The sequence below is a fragment of the Miscanthus floridulus genome, chromosome 2 (genome assembly GCF_019320115.1).
Source record: "Miscanthus floridulus cultivar M001 chromosome 2, ASM1932011v1, whole genome shotgun sequence".
Classification (NCBI taxonomy): domain Eukaryota; kingdom Viridiplantae; phylum Streptophyta; class Magnoliopsida; order Poales; family Poaceae; genus Miscanthus; species Miscanthus floridulus.
In genome coordinates this window covers 123134977-123152311 of record NC_089581.1, presented here as the reverse complement: position 1 = coordinate 123152311, position 17335 = coordinate 123134977, and the positions used below count along the sequence as shown (strand labels likewise).

Here is a 17335-nt window from a genome sequence, read left to right as displayed (position 1 = left end):
ATCACTTCACAGAATTAGGAGAACAAAGCTACTTTTTTCAGCTCTCGACTTCTTAGTTAATTTCAGAGAATCACTTGTCTCTGAAAAACTATTTGACAGAGCTCTGGCTGGATTAAATAGAGAACCAACGCTGGGAGCTTTGCCAAACAGGGCTTAACAAATGGACGCACATTATCTAATTAAAGTTGTAAAACGGTTTGCAATCATTTTTTATATACTTGTTTGGAAGGTACACCATTAACTATGCATGTTCTAAAATCGGATCACTGACCTCTTTAGCTACTGGAGTATCTCCATTCTTACAACTTGTACACCCTAATTATTGGGTCGTCGAATCTAACATTATTCTTATTCCCTAATCTATTTGAAGTGAGTTTAGGTACACTCATGGTTCATGCACCGCTCCTGTGACGCAAGAACGTTGAACAGCTGAAGTGAGCTGTGAGCACTTGAGTTTTTTTTTTAATAGAAAAATATTAACAGAGACAGGTATGTAATAAAAGGCCGCCTCTGTTACCTTGTATTTATGGCGGGCGCATTATTACGACCGTCTTGGTTAAAATATTAACGGAGGCGGACAAGTTAGAGCGACCATCTCCATTAACTAACGGAGACGAATGTCTTAAGACAAATGCCTCAATTAAGATCATAATTAACCGTGAGCGACATGTCGTCCCCTCGGTTAAGCTTTGTGCAGTCGTCACCGCATGTGTGGATACGGTGCCATCCGTCAAATCGATCACGTACGACCATTTTTGACACAAGTAGCTGTCAAAGACGACGACTCCAACGCCCATCGTCTAGACTAGGATGTCACGTTAGTCATTCGTCGAGTCGGCACAGGTACTAGACTTGATGTGCGACAGATCCCGGGAAACTGCTTACGCGTGGCGTTTCGCCCTGACCATGAGCGCCAATGCCCAAAACGTGCTCTCAAGGACGACGATCAACTGAGATTCAGGTGACAAGTCCGATATTTTCAGACACGGGCGCATGGCGTGGAACACCGACCTCTGTGCTCACGCCGCGACACTAACTGCAAGCTACTGTCATGCAATTCAGGTTGTTTAAATCTATGACTAAAGTTTAGCAGTGTCATATTAAATATCACGTTGGTGGGAGTGTCACGTCGAATGTTTGATAGTAATGGTAAAACAAAACAGAGAAGTCTTTAGTAATCCACGAGACGAATTTATTAAGCCTAATTAATCTATCATTAGCACATGTTACTGTGACATCACATTGTCAAATCATAGCTAAACAGTAAGCAACTTATTATTCCCCAACAAGACGCAGTACACAAAGTGGTTGCCTACTATCATTGCTCGTTTTCGTTTCTTTGCATATATGTATACAAGGAGTCAAGGACCTATCGCTCGCGTACGTAGCTGCAGGCGCCGACTACGTCTACGTGTCCACTGCTGGCCAGGCGACCGGCCTCATCTCGCCGTCGCTGTCAGATGCAGACCCTCGTCGATGTGGAGCGTGATCATGGTCCGGTAGTTGACAGTCGCCTTCTCGCCGTCGCGCAGGCGGAACACGAAGAAGCGGAGGAGCACCGCCGCGAAGACCTTCATCTGCCGGTACGCGAACTCCTTTCCCAGGCATATCCTCGGACCAGCCTGTGGAAACGCATAAGGATAAGGACGCGAGACGAGTTCATCTGAACATACACCGATACACGGTCTGCATGATTGCATTGGCGTTTGATTGAGAAAACTGAAGTCATATCTTACTTGGAACGCTGTGAATTTGAAGGGGCTTTCCTGCTGGAATTCGCCATTCTGATCCAGCCACCGCTCCGGCCGGAAGACCTCAGCGTCTTTGCCCCAGAGGTACTCCATCCGGCCCATGGCGTAGGGGACGTAGAACACGATGTCGCCCTTGCTCACGCTAGAACCGTCAGGCAGGACATCGTCTTCGAAGCACTGCTTGTTATCCTGAAATAACATGGTCAGTTGCTCAATTTCTAGAAAGGGGTGTCCTTTCAATTCCAGTGACTACTGACAAGAGTGTGTAGCACGAAGCCATGAACTAGTACTCCTACTCACTAGAGGAACCGATGGGTACAGCCTGAGCGTCTCGGTCAGTGCGGCGTGCAGGTAGTGCATCTTGTTCAGGGCCTCGTCGGTCAGGCTCTGCGCGAACTCGTCCACGGTTGCCGTCTCGCTGGCGTTGGTCACCTTTGTGGCCTCTTGACAGATCCTCTCCTGGATTTCCGGGTGCTTGCACGCCATGTAGAGGAACCAGGCAAGTGCCCCCGCCGTCGTGTCCTTGCCGGCGATGACAATGTTCAGTATGATGTCCCTCAGGTACTTGTAGTCCACCGTCCCGGTTTCGTTCCTCGCCGTTGGGATGAATCTGGACAGCATGTCTTGCCTCGAATCCTACATCGCGCGATCGAGGGATGGATGTGTCAGTTCATTCAGAGTGCAGCAAGTTCGACAGAAACAGGTGGACGGAGCTGTTGCAGAGCAGCTGAGCAGGTGAAAGGTGATGGCTTTACACTCACAGGGACAGCGTCCTCGGTCGCCTTGCTGTCAGAGAGCTCCTGTGCTCTGTCGCGGATGCACTTGTACACGAACTCGTCGACGATCTTGACCCGCTGCCTGAGCTTGGCCTCGGAGCCGACGCCGAGGAACCTCTGCGCCCTCCAGAAGGCGTTGACGTAGCGGAGCAGCGTGAACTCGCTGGCGTGGTCGAACGCCGCGGCGAAGCGGCTCCCCTCCCCCGATCCCGAGCCGCCGCCCAGCAGCGTGTCGAGGTCCAGGCCGAAGGCGATGGTGAAGATGGAGTCCATGGTCGCCCTGAGCGCGAGGCCCTGGAACTCCATGGGCTGCCCCGACGCGGCGTTTCCCGAGATGATGCCGGCCAGCCTGGCGGCGTTCCGCTTGAAGACGGCGCCGCTGAAGTCGCGGAGCGCCCTCGTGGAGAAGTCGTAGCTGGCGATCTTCCGCTGCTGCCTCCACTTGTCGCCGTCCACGGCGAAGATGCCGTCGCCGAGCAGGTCAGCCATGTTCTCGTAGTTGAAGGTGCCCTGCACGGTTCAGACGAAACACAAGGAAATTCGGATACTAGACTAGATAGCCTGCCTAGAATCAGAAGGCCCATTAAAGGTCCATACGAAAAAGACATGCTTTATGGAGGCCCATTCATTGTCCAACCAAAAAGGGATCTCTTCCATCCTTTTGCGTGGTGGATCGGGATTTAGAGGCTCGTTACATTGGGCCACAAAAAGTAGACACTGTTAGGATTGATCTCCCACCAGTTAGACCCAACGGCCTAACTGGGCATTGTTCTCACGCTCTGATCGGGGGCGCCCAACCCTACATGGTTGGTGGGCCCCCGTCGCACAGCGCTATAAAGGAAAGGTGGGGGCCGGGGCTCGTAGTACGAGGTTCACCGCGCCGCCAGTCACCCTACCGACATCCTAACCCTAGACCCGATCTTGAAAAGGGGCGCTGCCAGCGACGGGAAGCACCACCGACGCCGGCAACGCCACCCCGACGCACACACCGCGCCGAGGACGCCACAGCGCCAACTCCCTCTCCACCGAACGTCGCTGCCGGCGCGCAGATGGTGTCTGTCAACGAAACCCCGGCCGGAGCTTCGACAACTACGGCATTTGATGATTTGCAACCTATCACCCCCCTCTCTCTCTCTCTCTCTGTGAAACCCGAACACCTATTCCTATGCAATATATCCCGATCTGATGAATATGACTAAAAGAAAGATCCGACAATGGTATCAGAGCGAGGTTCTGAGAAGAAACCGGATCGGGAAAAAAAATAGAAACAAGAACCCTAGACCTAAATCCTTTTGGATAAGAGAAAACCTAGACCCAAATCCGAAAGAGGGAAGAAGGGGAAGAAGAAAGAAAGAAGGGTCGAACCCTAACCCTAATCCCAGTTTTCCATTCGGATGAACGAAAAGAAAGAAATCAAAAGCAAAGAAAACGAATCGGCAAGAACAAACCCTAACCCTAACCCTAACCCTAGTTTTTCCCCATTCGGATAAACCCGAAAAGAACAACTCAAAAGAAAGAAAGGGGAAAGTAGGGCTAGGGTTAGGGTGCGTCGGATGAACTTTCACCGGCGCGGAAGAAGAAGAGCCGAACCGGTTTTTTCGCCGGCGCAGGAGAAGAAGCGTCGATTCGGCTCGCTGCTCGCTGGGCTCTGCCAAGGGGCGCCGCGGCCAGGCCGCTCGACGGCGGCGTGCTCACCCGTTGGGGAGCACGCGCGCCGGCGAGGGGGCCGGCGACGGCGCCATGGGAGCGCCCGTTCCTTCGCTCTCGGTCACTCGGTTGCACTGCAACTGAGAAAGGAGAAGAGAGAGAGCAGTGAGGCGAAGAGAGAGAGAGAGAGAGAGAGAGAGACCGAATGAAATGACCTAGGGTTTGCTCGATCGGGCGCGACGTTGAGGTTTTATACTCGGCGAAACGTGCGCCTGGCCGTCGGATCGAGACGGACGCTCGAGATGCGCTGGGCCAACTCGAGGCCCAGGCGGGAGTGCACTGCCGAGGTGCTTTGCTGGCCCAGGCCCAGGTTGCGGCCTAGGTGCGGACTGGGTGAGACGCGCGGACGCTGGGCCGTCTTGGGCCGCTGCAGCGCGCGCTGCTGGCCGGGCCGCGCTGCTGGGCCGAGCCAGTTTTCAGCGCGTTTTGGGCCGCGCTGGGCTGAAAATGAAAGAAGAAGACAAAAATGTTTCTTATTATTTTCCAGGAGCAATTTTAAATGCATATTTTGATGAATTTGAATGATTTTGATACAATTTTCTGTGCAAATTTTATCCAACGATATTTTGCTCAGAAAACAATGAATTTTTTAGTGCTTCTGGAAAATAATAATATGAAAAGATTATTAAAGTTTCCGCTGTGCATGATAATTATTGTTCTCTTTGATTAAATTTGAACCAACGAGATAATTTAATTTTAAGAGAAATGAATTTCTGATAATTTTGATGCGATTATGATATTGTTATTTTCCGACCAACGTTGTTAATAACAATATTATAATTTTTTGATCCATGAGAAATTGTGCATTAATGTTACTTCTGCCCAACGGTGATGTAAAATGTTTGCTTGGATGAATTATAAGTTTTAATTTGACCAACGTTGAGTTAAAGCATGGAATTTTATGTATAAATGTTTCTTACTTACTCTGGTGTGATTTCAGGAGGCAAATGCATTGTGAACATTGCCAACATCCCGACACTCAACGGAACCAATTACCGTGTGTGGCGGGAGAAGTATGAATTGGAACTTACGTTGGGAGAGGTCGATTTTGCCATCACCTCACCGTGTCCTACTGAGCCAGAGGACCCGGTGAGAGGTGACAATGAATCTGACGCTAATTTCGCTTCTCGAAAGCGTGATCATGCTGAAATAAGAATGAAATATGACCTTGAACATAGGCAATGGACTCTCTCCAACCACAAGTGCCTGTTGGTAGCCAAAGCTACCATAGAAGAACAGATAAGGGGCTCAATCCCTAAATGTGCTACTGCCAAAGAATATCTTGAGAAAATCAAGAGTCAGTTTACTGGGTCTACCAAGGCCACAGCAAGTTCACTGATTAAGAAGCTTGTGAATGAGAAATTCACTGGTGGTAGCATAAGAGAGCACATTTTGAAGATGAACACTACGGCATCTAAGCTAAAAGAAATAAATTTGAAGGAGGAGGATTTCCTGATTCATTTGATTTTTGCTTCTTTGCCAAAAGAATATGACACCTTTATTGTGAATTACAATATGCAGCCTGAAAGATAGGGCATAGAAAGACTCATCTTAATGTGTGCTCAAGAATAGGAGAGGATAAAGTCCTCATAAGGTGAATCTGCTCATTTTGTGAAGGATAACAAAAGAAAGAACTTTAATGGCAAGAATTCTAAACCACAAGGGAAACCTAAGTGGGATAAGTCCTCTTCCTCCAGTTCACAGGGAAAGAAACCCCAGGATTCTGAGAATCAGCAGTATGGTGGAGCTAAAAAAGATCAGTGCAAGCACTGCTTCAAGAAGGAACACTACAAGAGGGATTGTCCAGACTTCCTGAAATCTCTGCTAAAGAAAGGTGATGAATTTATTACATTTATAGATGAATCCCTATATTTATATTATGATACATCCACTTGGTGGGTTGATTCAGGTGCAACTACTCATGTTGCCAATTCCTTACAGGGGTTAAGTGGGACGAGAACCTTGCAAAGAGGAGAAAGAACGATTAAAGTTGCAAATGGAGTGCAAGCCAATGTTGAAGCCATTGGAGATTTTTCTTTAGAATTGAATAATGGTTTTGTACTTAGACTTAAAGAAGTACTTTATGTTCCCTCTTTGCGCAGAAATTTGATAAGTGTTTCGAAACTTAATGATGATGGAATTGATTGCCATTTTGGTGATGGCAAGTGTAAGATACTAGTTAATAATAAATGTATTGGTCTTGCCTTCCGACAAGACAAGCTTTATTTATTATCTCTTGCTGAGAATGCGAACAATGTATATGATGAGAATGTGAATGATTCCCCATCTGCGGATGTAACTAAGAAGCGGAAGAGAATTGATATTGTCTCTTCGAAATTATGGCATTGTCGCTTAGGCCATATTTCGAGGGGGAGAATGGAACGATTGGTTAAGAAATCAATTATCTCGCACTTAGAATTTTTAGATCTAGAACAATGTATTGATTGCATCAAAGGAAAGTATGTTAAGAAAATTAAGAAAGATGCCAAACGAAGCACAAGAATTTTAGAAATAATCCACACAAACATATGTGGTCCTTTTCCTATGAAAAGTGTGGATGATTATGACTCGTTTATAACATTCACAGACGACTACTCTCGTTATGGCAATATTTATCCAATTAAAGAAAGATCAGAAGCATTGGATAAATTCAAAATATTTAAAGCTGAAGTTGAAAATCAGCATAATAAGAAAATCAAGATAGTACGATCAGACCGAGGTGGAGGGTACTATGGACGACATACCCCTTATGGTCAAATTCCTAGACCATTTGCAAGGTTCCTACAGGAAAATGGCATAGTTGCTCAGTACTCCACACCGGGGGAGCCTCAGCAGAATGGAGTGGCTGAAAGACGTAACCGTACCTTAATGGATATGGTAAGAAGCATGATGAGTTACTCCACATTACCGATTAGTTTATGGATGGAGGCACTGAAAACCGCCATTCACATACTTAATCAAGTACCAAGTAAATCGGTGCCTAAAACACCATATGAATTATGGACAGGAAGGGAATCCTCACTTAACCATTTTTGTGTGTGGGGCTGTCCAGCTGAGGCAAAAGTGTTTAACCTAAACATAGGAAAGTTAGATTCCAAGACAGTCAGCTGCCATTTTATTGACTATCCAGAAAGATCGAAAGGATATCGCTTCTATTGTCCTGACAGACATACGAAGATTGTAGAAACAAGACACGCTGTGTTCTTGGAGGACAACATGATCAGGGGAAGCATAGTAGCACGAGAAATCAGCCTACAGGAGAAGCGGGTACATGTACCCACTCCGATGGTTGAAGAACCATTCTTCACGCTACCTGCTGCTGTTGCACCGACAGTGCAGGACACTGTAGTGCCAACACCTGTTGCAAGTTCTCCCGTGGTGACAATGAATAAACATGAGAAACCTGTCCTTGAGGAACCTATCCTTGAGGAACCTATAGAACCAAATGTTGCACATGAGGAAGAACTACAACAGCCAAATGTGGAACAAGTGCCGGAGGCACCTAGAAGGTCTCAAAGAATAAGAAGATCAGCTATTACTAATGACTATGAAGTTTATGAAACAGAAGAATGTCAGATGGGGGATGATCCCACCTCATTTGAAGAAGCCATGAGAAGCGACCACTCATCAAAGTGGCTTAAGGCCATGGAAGATGAATTGAAATCAATGAATACCAATAAAGTTTGGGACTTAGAAAATATTCCTAAAGGAGTAAAAACAGTAGGCTGTAAATGGGTCTACAAAACAAAATATGACTCCCAAGGGAATATAGAAAGATTTAAAGCGCGACTTGTGGCGAAAGGCTTCACGCAAAGAGAAGTGATTGATTACAATGAGACGTTTTCTCCAGTCTCATGTAAAGATTCCTTCAGAATTATATTGGCACTTGTAGCCCACTATGATTTGGAGTTACATCAAATGGATGTAAAGACGGCTTTCCTAAACGGGGATTTAGAAGAAAATGTTTATATGGCACAACTAAAAGGTTTTGTCGTAAAAGGAAAGAAAAATATGGGATGCCGCCTGAAGAAGTCAATCTACGGATTGAAGCAAGCTTCAAGGCAGTGGTATTTGAAGTTTGATAGAACGATAAAAGGTTTTGGGTTTGAAGAAAATATTGAAGACAATTGCGTTTATGCAAAGTTCAGGAATGGAAAGTACATATTCCTAATTTTGTATGTGAATGATATCTTGCTTGCTAGCAGTGATATCAATCTACTAATGGAAATGAAGAAATTCTTGTCCTCAAACTTTGATATGAAAGATCTCGGTGAGGCCTCGTTTGTTTTGGGAATAGAGATTCACCGAGATAGGAGAAAAGGGGTTCTAGGATTATCGCAAAAGGCATACATAGAAAAGGTCCTGAAGAAATTTAGTATGCATGCGTGCAGTCCTTCACCTGCTCCTATAGTCAAGGGCGATAGATTTGGGAAACATCAGTGTCCCAAGAACCAATATGAAATTGACCGAATGAAAGCGGTACCGTATGCTTCAGCTGTTGAAAGTTTACAATATGCTCAAGTGTGTACACGCCCTGACTTAGCTTTTGTTACCGGATTACTTGGCAGATATCAAAAGAATCTAGGAATTCAACATTGGAAATTGGTGAAGAAAGTCCTGCGTTATTTGCAGGGTACGAAAGGCCTCATGCTTACATATAGAAGATCTGATTCTCTGCAGATAGAGGGGTATTCAGATTCTGATTATGCGGGAGATGAAAGAAAATCCACGTCAGGATATGTATTTACTCTTGCAGGAGGGGCTATATCGTGGAAAAGCTCCAAACAAACCGTAACTACATCCTTGACAATGTATGCCGAGTTTGTAGCATGCTATGAGGCAACGGGGCAGGTGAATTGGCTGAAGAAATTCATACCCGAATTGAAAGTGATTGATGATATAAATGAACCACTGAGATTGTATTGTGATAACAATCCAGCGGTACAGTACGCTCACAACAATTGGTCAAGTGGTGCTGCCAAACACATTGACATAAAGTACTATGTTGTGAAAGATAAAGTTCAGGATCATATAATAAATCTTGAGCATATAAGTACAGAGAAAATGCTCGCGGATCCGCTCACAAAGAGCTTACCACCCAACGTGTTCAGAGAACACGTAGCCGGCATGGGTTTAAGGGAAAGCCTATGATACCCGAACATATGAAGGGCCCAAAGAAAGTTTACATTTCAAAACGGAGAAGTGTATTGTGACTGTTAGTCTAACAGCACTAATTGCTGTGACGATGGGATAGTTCTATGCACTAATCTATGATGAAATAGGATGGAAGCAAAAAAAATATGAATTGAAAGTTTTGAGTATGAAATTGAAGAACGAAGAATAGATGAGAGATCAAGGGGGAGAATGTTAGGATTGATCTCCCAGCCTAGCTGGGCCTTGTTCTCGCGCCCTGATCGGGGGCGCCCAACCCTACATGGTTGGTGCCCCCCCGTCGCACAGCGCTATGAAGGAAAGGTGGGGGCCGGGGCTCGCAGTACGAGGTTCACCGCGCCGCCAGTCACCCCACCGACATCCTAACCCTAGACCCGATCTTAAGAAGGGGCGCTGCCAGCGACGGGAAGCACCACCGACGCCGGCAACGCCACCCCGACGCACACGCCGCCGCCGAGGACGCCACAGCGCCGACTCCCTCTCCACCGAACGTCGCTGCCGGCGCGCAGATGGCGTCCGTCAACGAAACCCCGGTCGGAGCTTCGACAACTACGGCATTTGATGGTTTGCAACCTATCACCCCCCTCTCTCTCTTTCTCTCTGTGAAACCCGAACACCTATTCTACTACTATGTATCCCGATCTGATGAACATGACTAAAAACGAAACCTAACAGACAGCAGCCAAAAACTGACTGACTTAAAAAAGAAATCATTAAAATAAAATATCTGCTGAGCTGACTGCTTTGAGAAGGACGCCTGATAGCATTAGCATCCCTAATCTAATCCAATGTTCCGAAAGACATTGGGTTGGATTAGGGATGCTAACTTGGTCCTAAATGTCAAAGACATTACCTCTCCCGTGAACTTCTTGTGTGCTTCCTGACTCCTCAAGGCACACATCGAGATGCGGACAGTTCTAGCTAGTATATATCGAACACCGATCAAGCTCGGTTCAGCCAGCTATAAAGTTTTGGCGTATATACGTAGTGTATGGTGGAGGACTGGAGGGCACCCCAACCCAATCTTGCGATGCCGCTCAGCCTCCACAAGTTGCTCAAGACTTCAAGACAAGAGCGACGTCCTAGGAAAGGCCAACGACGGAGATAGCTAGGCGAAGTTCTAGCCCCTCGGCCAGATTTGCAGCGCACAAAAGTAACATGCAAACAGAGGAAGCATATAAACTAGCTTAATAAGCTTATCACTCTGCTCACCTTGCCGTAGTTGGCGAAGTTGGTCCTAAGGATGTGCTCGACCACGGCGGGGTCGCACGTGTAAATCTGCCGCCGGCCGGCCGGCACCAGCAGCTGGAAGGTCTTGCGCTGGCGGAACAGGTCCGTGTGGTAGTCGTGCAGCCGCCGGACGTGGTACAGCTGGTGGAACACCGTACCCACCACGGGCGCGTACCGCTTCGGCTGCTTGCTGCCGCCGCCGCGCTGCCCTTGCCCGCGGCGGCCCACATGCAGCAGGTAGTACGAGCAGATCGCGAGCAGCGCGACGCCGGCGGCGGCCAGAGCCGTGGAGTAGTAGTCTTGTGCTCCCATGGCTGCTAGAGGCTACAGAGTTTGGGTTGGCGGCTCTTGCGGGGCAGCTGTAGTACTTGCAGGATGGTCGTTTCTAAAGGCGTGCGTGATGGACTCTCTCACTCGTCGTCATTCCAAGAATATATTATCGTTACTGTTGCATGTCTCAGTCTCTACTTGGGGAAGGGGGAAACATAGGGTAGAGATTTTGGGATGGGCTTCGAAGAATTTGCAAGATGGTCGTTATATAGGCGTGATGGCCTCTCTTAGGGACGAAGCTAGAAAAAATTTAGGAGGAGCTAAACAACTGTAATTAGCAAGAAAAGAGGTTCAGCAAATCTCAGCCCCTCCTACCTGTACATCTACAGCTGAAATTTCAGACGGCAGCTCTACGGGGCTTCACTTGCTCGCGAGCGGTAGGGTAGCCCCACCGCTGGCTCTGTACCTGGCCTCTCTCACTCTCACTCATCGTCAAACCGTCATCGAAGAACAACCATCGTTACCCCCACCCCCCAACCCCCCAACCCTCCAAAGAAAACAAAACTGAAGTCATCCTATGCAGCATGCAACATATATCCACAACATTTTGAACTTGGCTCGGGTACATTGGTAGAGAATTTGGCACATAGCCTCATATATTGGCGGCCAAGTAAGGCTATGCTTCCGGTTTGATCAAAGTTATACGAATTAGTAAACTATTCCTAAGAACCATTCCCAATGGAAATCGTTCCCAGGGATCCGAACGATGCCTAAAGTTACATTCAAGGTGAAATATTGATTCTGTCAGGAACGGGACAAGGTAGGATGGCGACCGACTTGGGTCATCGCTTATCGGTGTGTCCGCGTGACACGAGATTTTCCTGTTTCTTTCGATAGCTTCGTGCTATATCACGGTAGCATACTCCGTACGTCCTATCAATGTCTTTATCATACGTACAGCTTAACAAAGAAGCAAATTAAAACGCCGTCCGGGAGCGCCATTTTGGATCGATACGATCAGCAAGATGTATCGAAAGCTGCTTAATTATTTTGCTATAAGCCTGCAGGGTGCAACCCCTATGTGATGTGCATGCTGGTGCCATGTGCTTTCTTCTTGGGGGAATCCAAAACAGGGCACATGATCAAATTATAAGAAAAAGAAAAAAAAAAGAAACAGGGCACATGATTGGAGGCTCTGACAAACCAGACTTTGGCAATACACATAATACTTACTTGAAATGTAATTGCAAATTGGGCATTGGTTGCTTTGTTAGGGTTTTTTAATGTGCAGAAATATGTCTATTTGAGTTTAAGTCATCGACTTAATTAATGCGAGTATTAATATTTTTTGAATCTATTTTTTAACTAATGGCTCTATTTTTAAAATTTGCTAGCTCAGTCACTCGAAAATACTTAGCTTCTGCATGCGTAATGTGCTTAAAAAAAACTCAAGAATGCAAATAGCTACTGAGGTTAACTAGAAAAGCACAGTGACAAGAGAATGCAAAATTTCAGTGACTAGCTAGGCAAATCGTCCAGGGGGACGTGGTTGCTAGCCTTTATCTAGGTTGCGTTGTTCCTGGGTAATATATGAGAAAATACTGTAGGATATGCGTGTTCAATTTGTACCGTGTCCGTATGATGAATGAGAGCATATACCTTCGAGGCACCGGGTGTCTGAACTCAATTAGCGCAGCACGCACGCATGCACGCGTTGTAGTCTGAAGTCCGAACTCATCATTCGCTGATGCGGTGACTTTTTTATCCAAAGAAACACAATTTGCAAAGGGCTTCTCCAAATAAGAGAATACCTATATATATTCCCTACCCTTCAACTTCATCGTTCCAGCAGCCCCGGCCCTTTCTTGGATGTTTCTTAAATGTCAGCCAACTACACCAAACCCATATGCTGGGTCCAAGAAGCACCCCAACCCAACAATGGTGCCACATCAAATTGGTTAATTAATGGTCGGAGGCGGGTTGTCGGCCATTAGATATTTTCATTTTCTTTGGACATCACTTAACACGTTTGTTCCTAGCTAGATCTCAGTATTTCCGTTCGATCATGAGAAGATCTAATGGAACTTTAGTCCTATTGCTAGGTTGTTTTTGTTTGCTCTTCAATTAAGATAAGAGGATGCTAGACAGTGTTCGGTGTGTTTACGTGAGCTTGCGTCTGTACTCTCTCAGAAAAATTAGTTCAATATTCCTCCACTTTTACGTCTATATATATCTATATTAAAGATAGAAATGATACTTCTATCATTTTTTTACTTCCCACAATATTCTCACGCCCTTCGTGTCCCGTATTCATATACGTGACCTAGATTCATGATCCGTGCTCATATATAGAGATGTCTTGGTTTGTAAGCATCATACGTGATAACGTACACGAAATCTTCTGAAATTTTTATCATAGTCTCCACATATGATATCACCACATCTCAACAAGTTTCATGATTTTTGGACTTCGTTTGCTTTTTTATAGAATTTAAAAACACTTCGCACGCAAGTTTGCGGTCATGTTTCATGAACAAGATGCCCGAAATTTCAGGTCCATTCCTGGATACAGCCTCACACTACACTCAGTAACATGACTATCATTTTTTGAATCATTAAATTCCATTATTCGTACTACGTGCAGTTCAAATTTATATTTTTCGAAAAAATTCAAGTAAACAAAATAAAGTAACTAAATATATCAAAAGGCCACAAAAAATCCCCAAATTCTAACGAGGAGTTTCTGGTACTTTAAAAGGGCTGCACAAAAAATTTGGAGGCCAAAAACAAAAAAAAACTTTGCCAAGCGTCGGGGCATGTGCCAAAAATAAGGCGCTCGGCAAAGAGGTTTTTGATTTTTTTTAGAAATTTCCTCTTTGCCAAGTGCCTTCACAGGGGCACTCGGCAAAGGTATTTCAAAAAAAAATCTATGCCGACGGCCAGATCGGGGCACTCGGCAAAGGGGTGGGTGGGGGCACTTAAGCGAATTCGGCCGGGCAGTCCAACACTGAGCCCCACGCCACCACTCCCAGCCGTCCCCGCGCCGCCGCCGCCAACGTCGGCCCGCCCCCGCGCCGCGCGCTGCCCTCCCCTCCCCGTGCGCTGCGCCCGAGGCCGCCCCCGTGCCCGCCAGCCACCGGGCCGCGGCTGACAACGCGCGCCGCCGCCCTTCCTCGCGCCGCGCGCCACCCGCCGTAGCCCCTCCCCACGTCGCGCGTCGGCGCCTGCCCCCGCCCCCGCCAGCCCCTGCGCCCCGCACCCGTGTGTGCCCGAGCATGGCCAGCTCGCCCACGCCGGCCCGCCAACGCCGGCGGGTGGAGGAGGAGGAGGAGGAGTAGGAGTAGGAGCCGGCCCTGCCCCCGGGCGTGCCCCGTGGACCGCCCGCCCCGACACCGCTTGTGCCCAACCCTGTTCCTGACTCCGGCGACCCCAACCCCGACCCTGACGCCGCCCGCCCCTACCCCTGGCGCTCGTCAGGTATGCCCTCTCTCTTGTTGTTGTCGTGGTAGTGATAGTTGTAGTAGTATTAGTTGTAGTAGTAGTGCTAGTGGTAGTAGTAGTATTAGAAGTAGTGGTAGTAGTAGTAGAACTAGTGGTAGTAGTAGTAGTAGAACTAGTGGTAGTAGTAGTAGAAGTAGTGGTAGTAGTAGTAGTAGTAGAACTAGTGGTAGTAGTAGTAGCAATAGTGGTAGTATTAGTAGTAGTAGTAGCAATAGTGGAAGTAGTAGTAGAAGTAGTCGTACTACTTGGATATATTCTTCTGCATGGATTGATATCTAAACTACATGGCTTCTCTTGAGACATATATGCTTGTCGGCCATCGTGCCGTTGTTTTTTGCAGGTTTTGGAAACCTCACCGTGCAGGGGAGGTTCTGCCGATTTTTTTTTAAATGACAGTATTTTGTTCCATTTTTGTAGAGAAGAGCCCGTCGGAGCTGAGTCGGAGTTCCCGTCGCCGTGCCGGTCTGCCTACACCGCGTCGCCTCGCCACTGCACCGACCCGCCATGGCCCCGCTAGCCTGATTCCGCCGCCACCCTAGGTATAACCCCTCTTTCCGTATCATGGTCGTAGATCGCGTAACCTAGTTACGCGACTCCCATTCGAAAGAGATACGGTTGGAGGTATGTAGATCTTTGCATATCTATGACCGTATCTGTTTTGGATTTTCCACGTTTTTGGACAGCCCACGGATACATAGATGGGTTAGTTTCCATGGTCTGCTCCGGTCCAAGACAGAGTTTCGGCATCACCTCCCTGTTGTTCTCCGGATACGCACTCTTCTTTGTCAGGACGTATATCTGGAGAACAGCGGGGAGGTGCTACCGAAATTCTATCTCAGATAGGAGTAGAGCATGGAAACTAACCTCATCTATGCATCCACGGGTGGGATTAGGACCTATCCTCACCTATTAGACAATAGGAACACCATGTAGATGCAATTGATGGTTACATTACTTGTTGATACATATGTTAGAGGATGAATGACCGTCAGTGGATGTACATGGGCTGGAGAAGTCAGAGTGATTACACCATGGAATGGATGAACAAGACCAATGCTTTCTTGAACAGTGCATTTGGCAAGGCTGCTAAAGGACATTGCCTAGTTTTGTGTCCCTGCAGTAAATGTGAAAATAGAAGAAGGGTAAACAAGGTGGAAATGGGTAAACATCTTATGAAGAATGGATTTACGCCGGACTACACCCGATGGGTCCACCATGGTGAAGCCCATCGTATGAGAGAGGAGGTGGTGAGACCATGGGTGGAGGCTTTTGATGCTGATGTCGGGGTAGCAGACATGTTATATGACTTTCACCAAGGACAGTTCGATGAGGGACGTGAGAAGGAGGAGATGGAGGTAGCCTCACAAGCGTTCTACGACATGATGGACTCGGCATAGAAACCCCTTCACGATCGGTCAATGGTGTCTCAACTAGATGCCATTGGACGCTTAATGGGGTTAAAGTTCGAGTTAAACTTGAGTCGAGAAGGCTTCGATAAGATATTGGCCGTGATTGACACCCTACTTCCGGAGGGCCACATTCTACCAAAGAGCATGCACGAGTCACAGAAACTCCTTCGTGCACTTAAGATGCCGTATGAGCAGATACATGCTTGTCCGAAGGGGTGCGTCCTATTTAGGAAAGAACATGAGCATGCAAAGTTCTGTCCAAAGTGTAAATCCTCCAGGTACCTGGAGGTAGACTCTGATGATGGCCAGGAGAGGCAACTTACGATCCCCGTGAAAATCCTACGGTACCTTCCGTTCCTACCGAGGATCCAACGGCTATACATGACCGAGGAATCCACGAAATAGATGACATGGCACAAAAATGGCAAACGGTACAATCCTGACAAGATGGTACATCCATCCGATGGCGAATCTTGGATCCGCTTTAATGACAAACATCGTGACAAAGCAGATGAGGCACGTAATGTACGTGTCACACTGGCAACAGATGGGTTCAATCCTTATGGAATGATGGCTGCCCCATACACATGTTGGCCCGTCTTCGTTATCCCCCTTAATCTCCCCCCTCGGTGTCTCCTTTCAACGACATAATGTATTCTTGTCGTTGATAATTCCTGGACACCCAAGGAGTAATATGGGTGTGTTCATGGAGCCCGTGTTTGATGAATCGGTCCGTGCTTGGGACGAAGGGGTATGGACATACGATCGAGCTACAAAGACAACCTTCAAAATGCACATTTGGTACCACTACTCCCTACATGACTTCTTGGCGTATGGGATATTCTGCATCTGGTGTGTTCACAGGAAGTTCCCATGCCCAATATGCAAAGAAGGTGAGAGGTTCATTTGGTTGCAGAAGGGTGGCAAGTATTCATCGTTCGACAGACATCGTCAATTCCTACCTCTTGACCATCCATTTAGACAAGACATCAAGAACTTTACGAAAGGTGTCAAAGTGACAAACCCTGCACCGTGGATGATGACTGGTGCCGAGGTTCATGCTTAGATAGATGCTCTCATGCCCAATGAAGAAGGTGGTTTTATGGGATATGGTGAGCAACATATGTCCCTCGCATAACATTGCTCAATACGTCGTATTCATTGGACTTTTCTTGAAATAATGAATGGATACATCGCTTTTGTATGCAGACTTATTACAGATGCGAGGAGGGATTTGAGGCCAGGACGGAGCAGGTGACTATCAAAGCCTGTAAAAAACTCGTCATCGACATGCATCACGAGGTGCGCATCTAGGCCATCGTAACCTACTATGGGTCGAAGCTTGGAGAGAGGAAAACCAAGAAAGACGCAAGAGCCGATTAATCGCGATTAATCATGACTAATCATCCTGGACGGTTGGAGCTACTCGACCAGGGCCTCCGACTCGGCCAGACCATCTAGGAAATTGGACGTCCGATTAGTCGTCGTCCAGTCACGATTAATCGTCCATCCAGGCTGT

At 47.1% G+C, this 17335-nt stretch overlaps 1 protein-coding gene across 1 annotated transcript; it reads right to left on the bottom strand.

Annotated features, from left to right (window-relative positions):
• Positions 1-1210: 1210 nt before the first annotated feature.
• LOC136539549 (cytochrome P450 704C1-like) lies at positions 1211-11015 on the bottom strand. The gene is made up of 5 exons (XM_066531515.1): positions 10619-11015; positions 2513-3037; positions 2052-2387; positions 1737-1940; positions 1211-1622 (listed from the first exon to the last, which is right to left on the bottom strand). The coding sequence occupies exons 1-5, from the start codon at positions 10946-10948 to the stop codon at positions 1440-1442; spliced, it is 1578 nt and encodes a 525-aa protein (XP_066387612.1). The 5' UTR covers positions 10949-11015; the 3' UTR covers positions 1211-1439.
• Positions 11016-17335: the final 6320 nt, after the last annotated feature.

Excerpts from the sequence above, each read along its gene's own strand:
- LOC136539549 (XM_066531515.1), bottom strand. The coding sequence starts at position 10,948 with ATGGGAGCACAAGACTACTACTCCACGGCTCTGGCCGCCGCCGGCGTC. Across the intron at positions 2,388-2,512 it reads CGACCGAGGACGCTGTCCCT|GATTCGAGGCAAGACATGCT; the intron begins GTGAGTGTAAAG and ends CGCGCGATGTAG. Across the intron at positions 1,623-1,736 it reads TCAAATTCACAGCGTTCCAA|GCTGGTCCGAGGATATGCCT; the intron begins GTAAGATATGAC and ends GCGTTTCCACAG.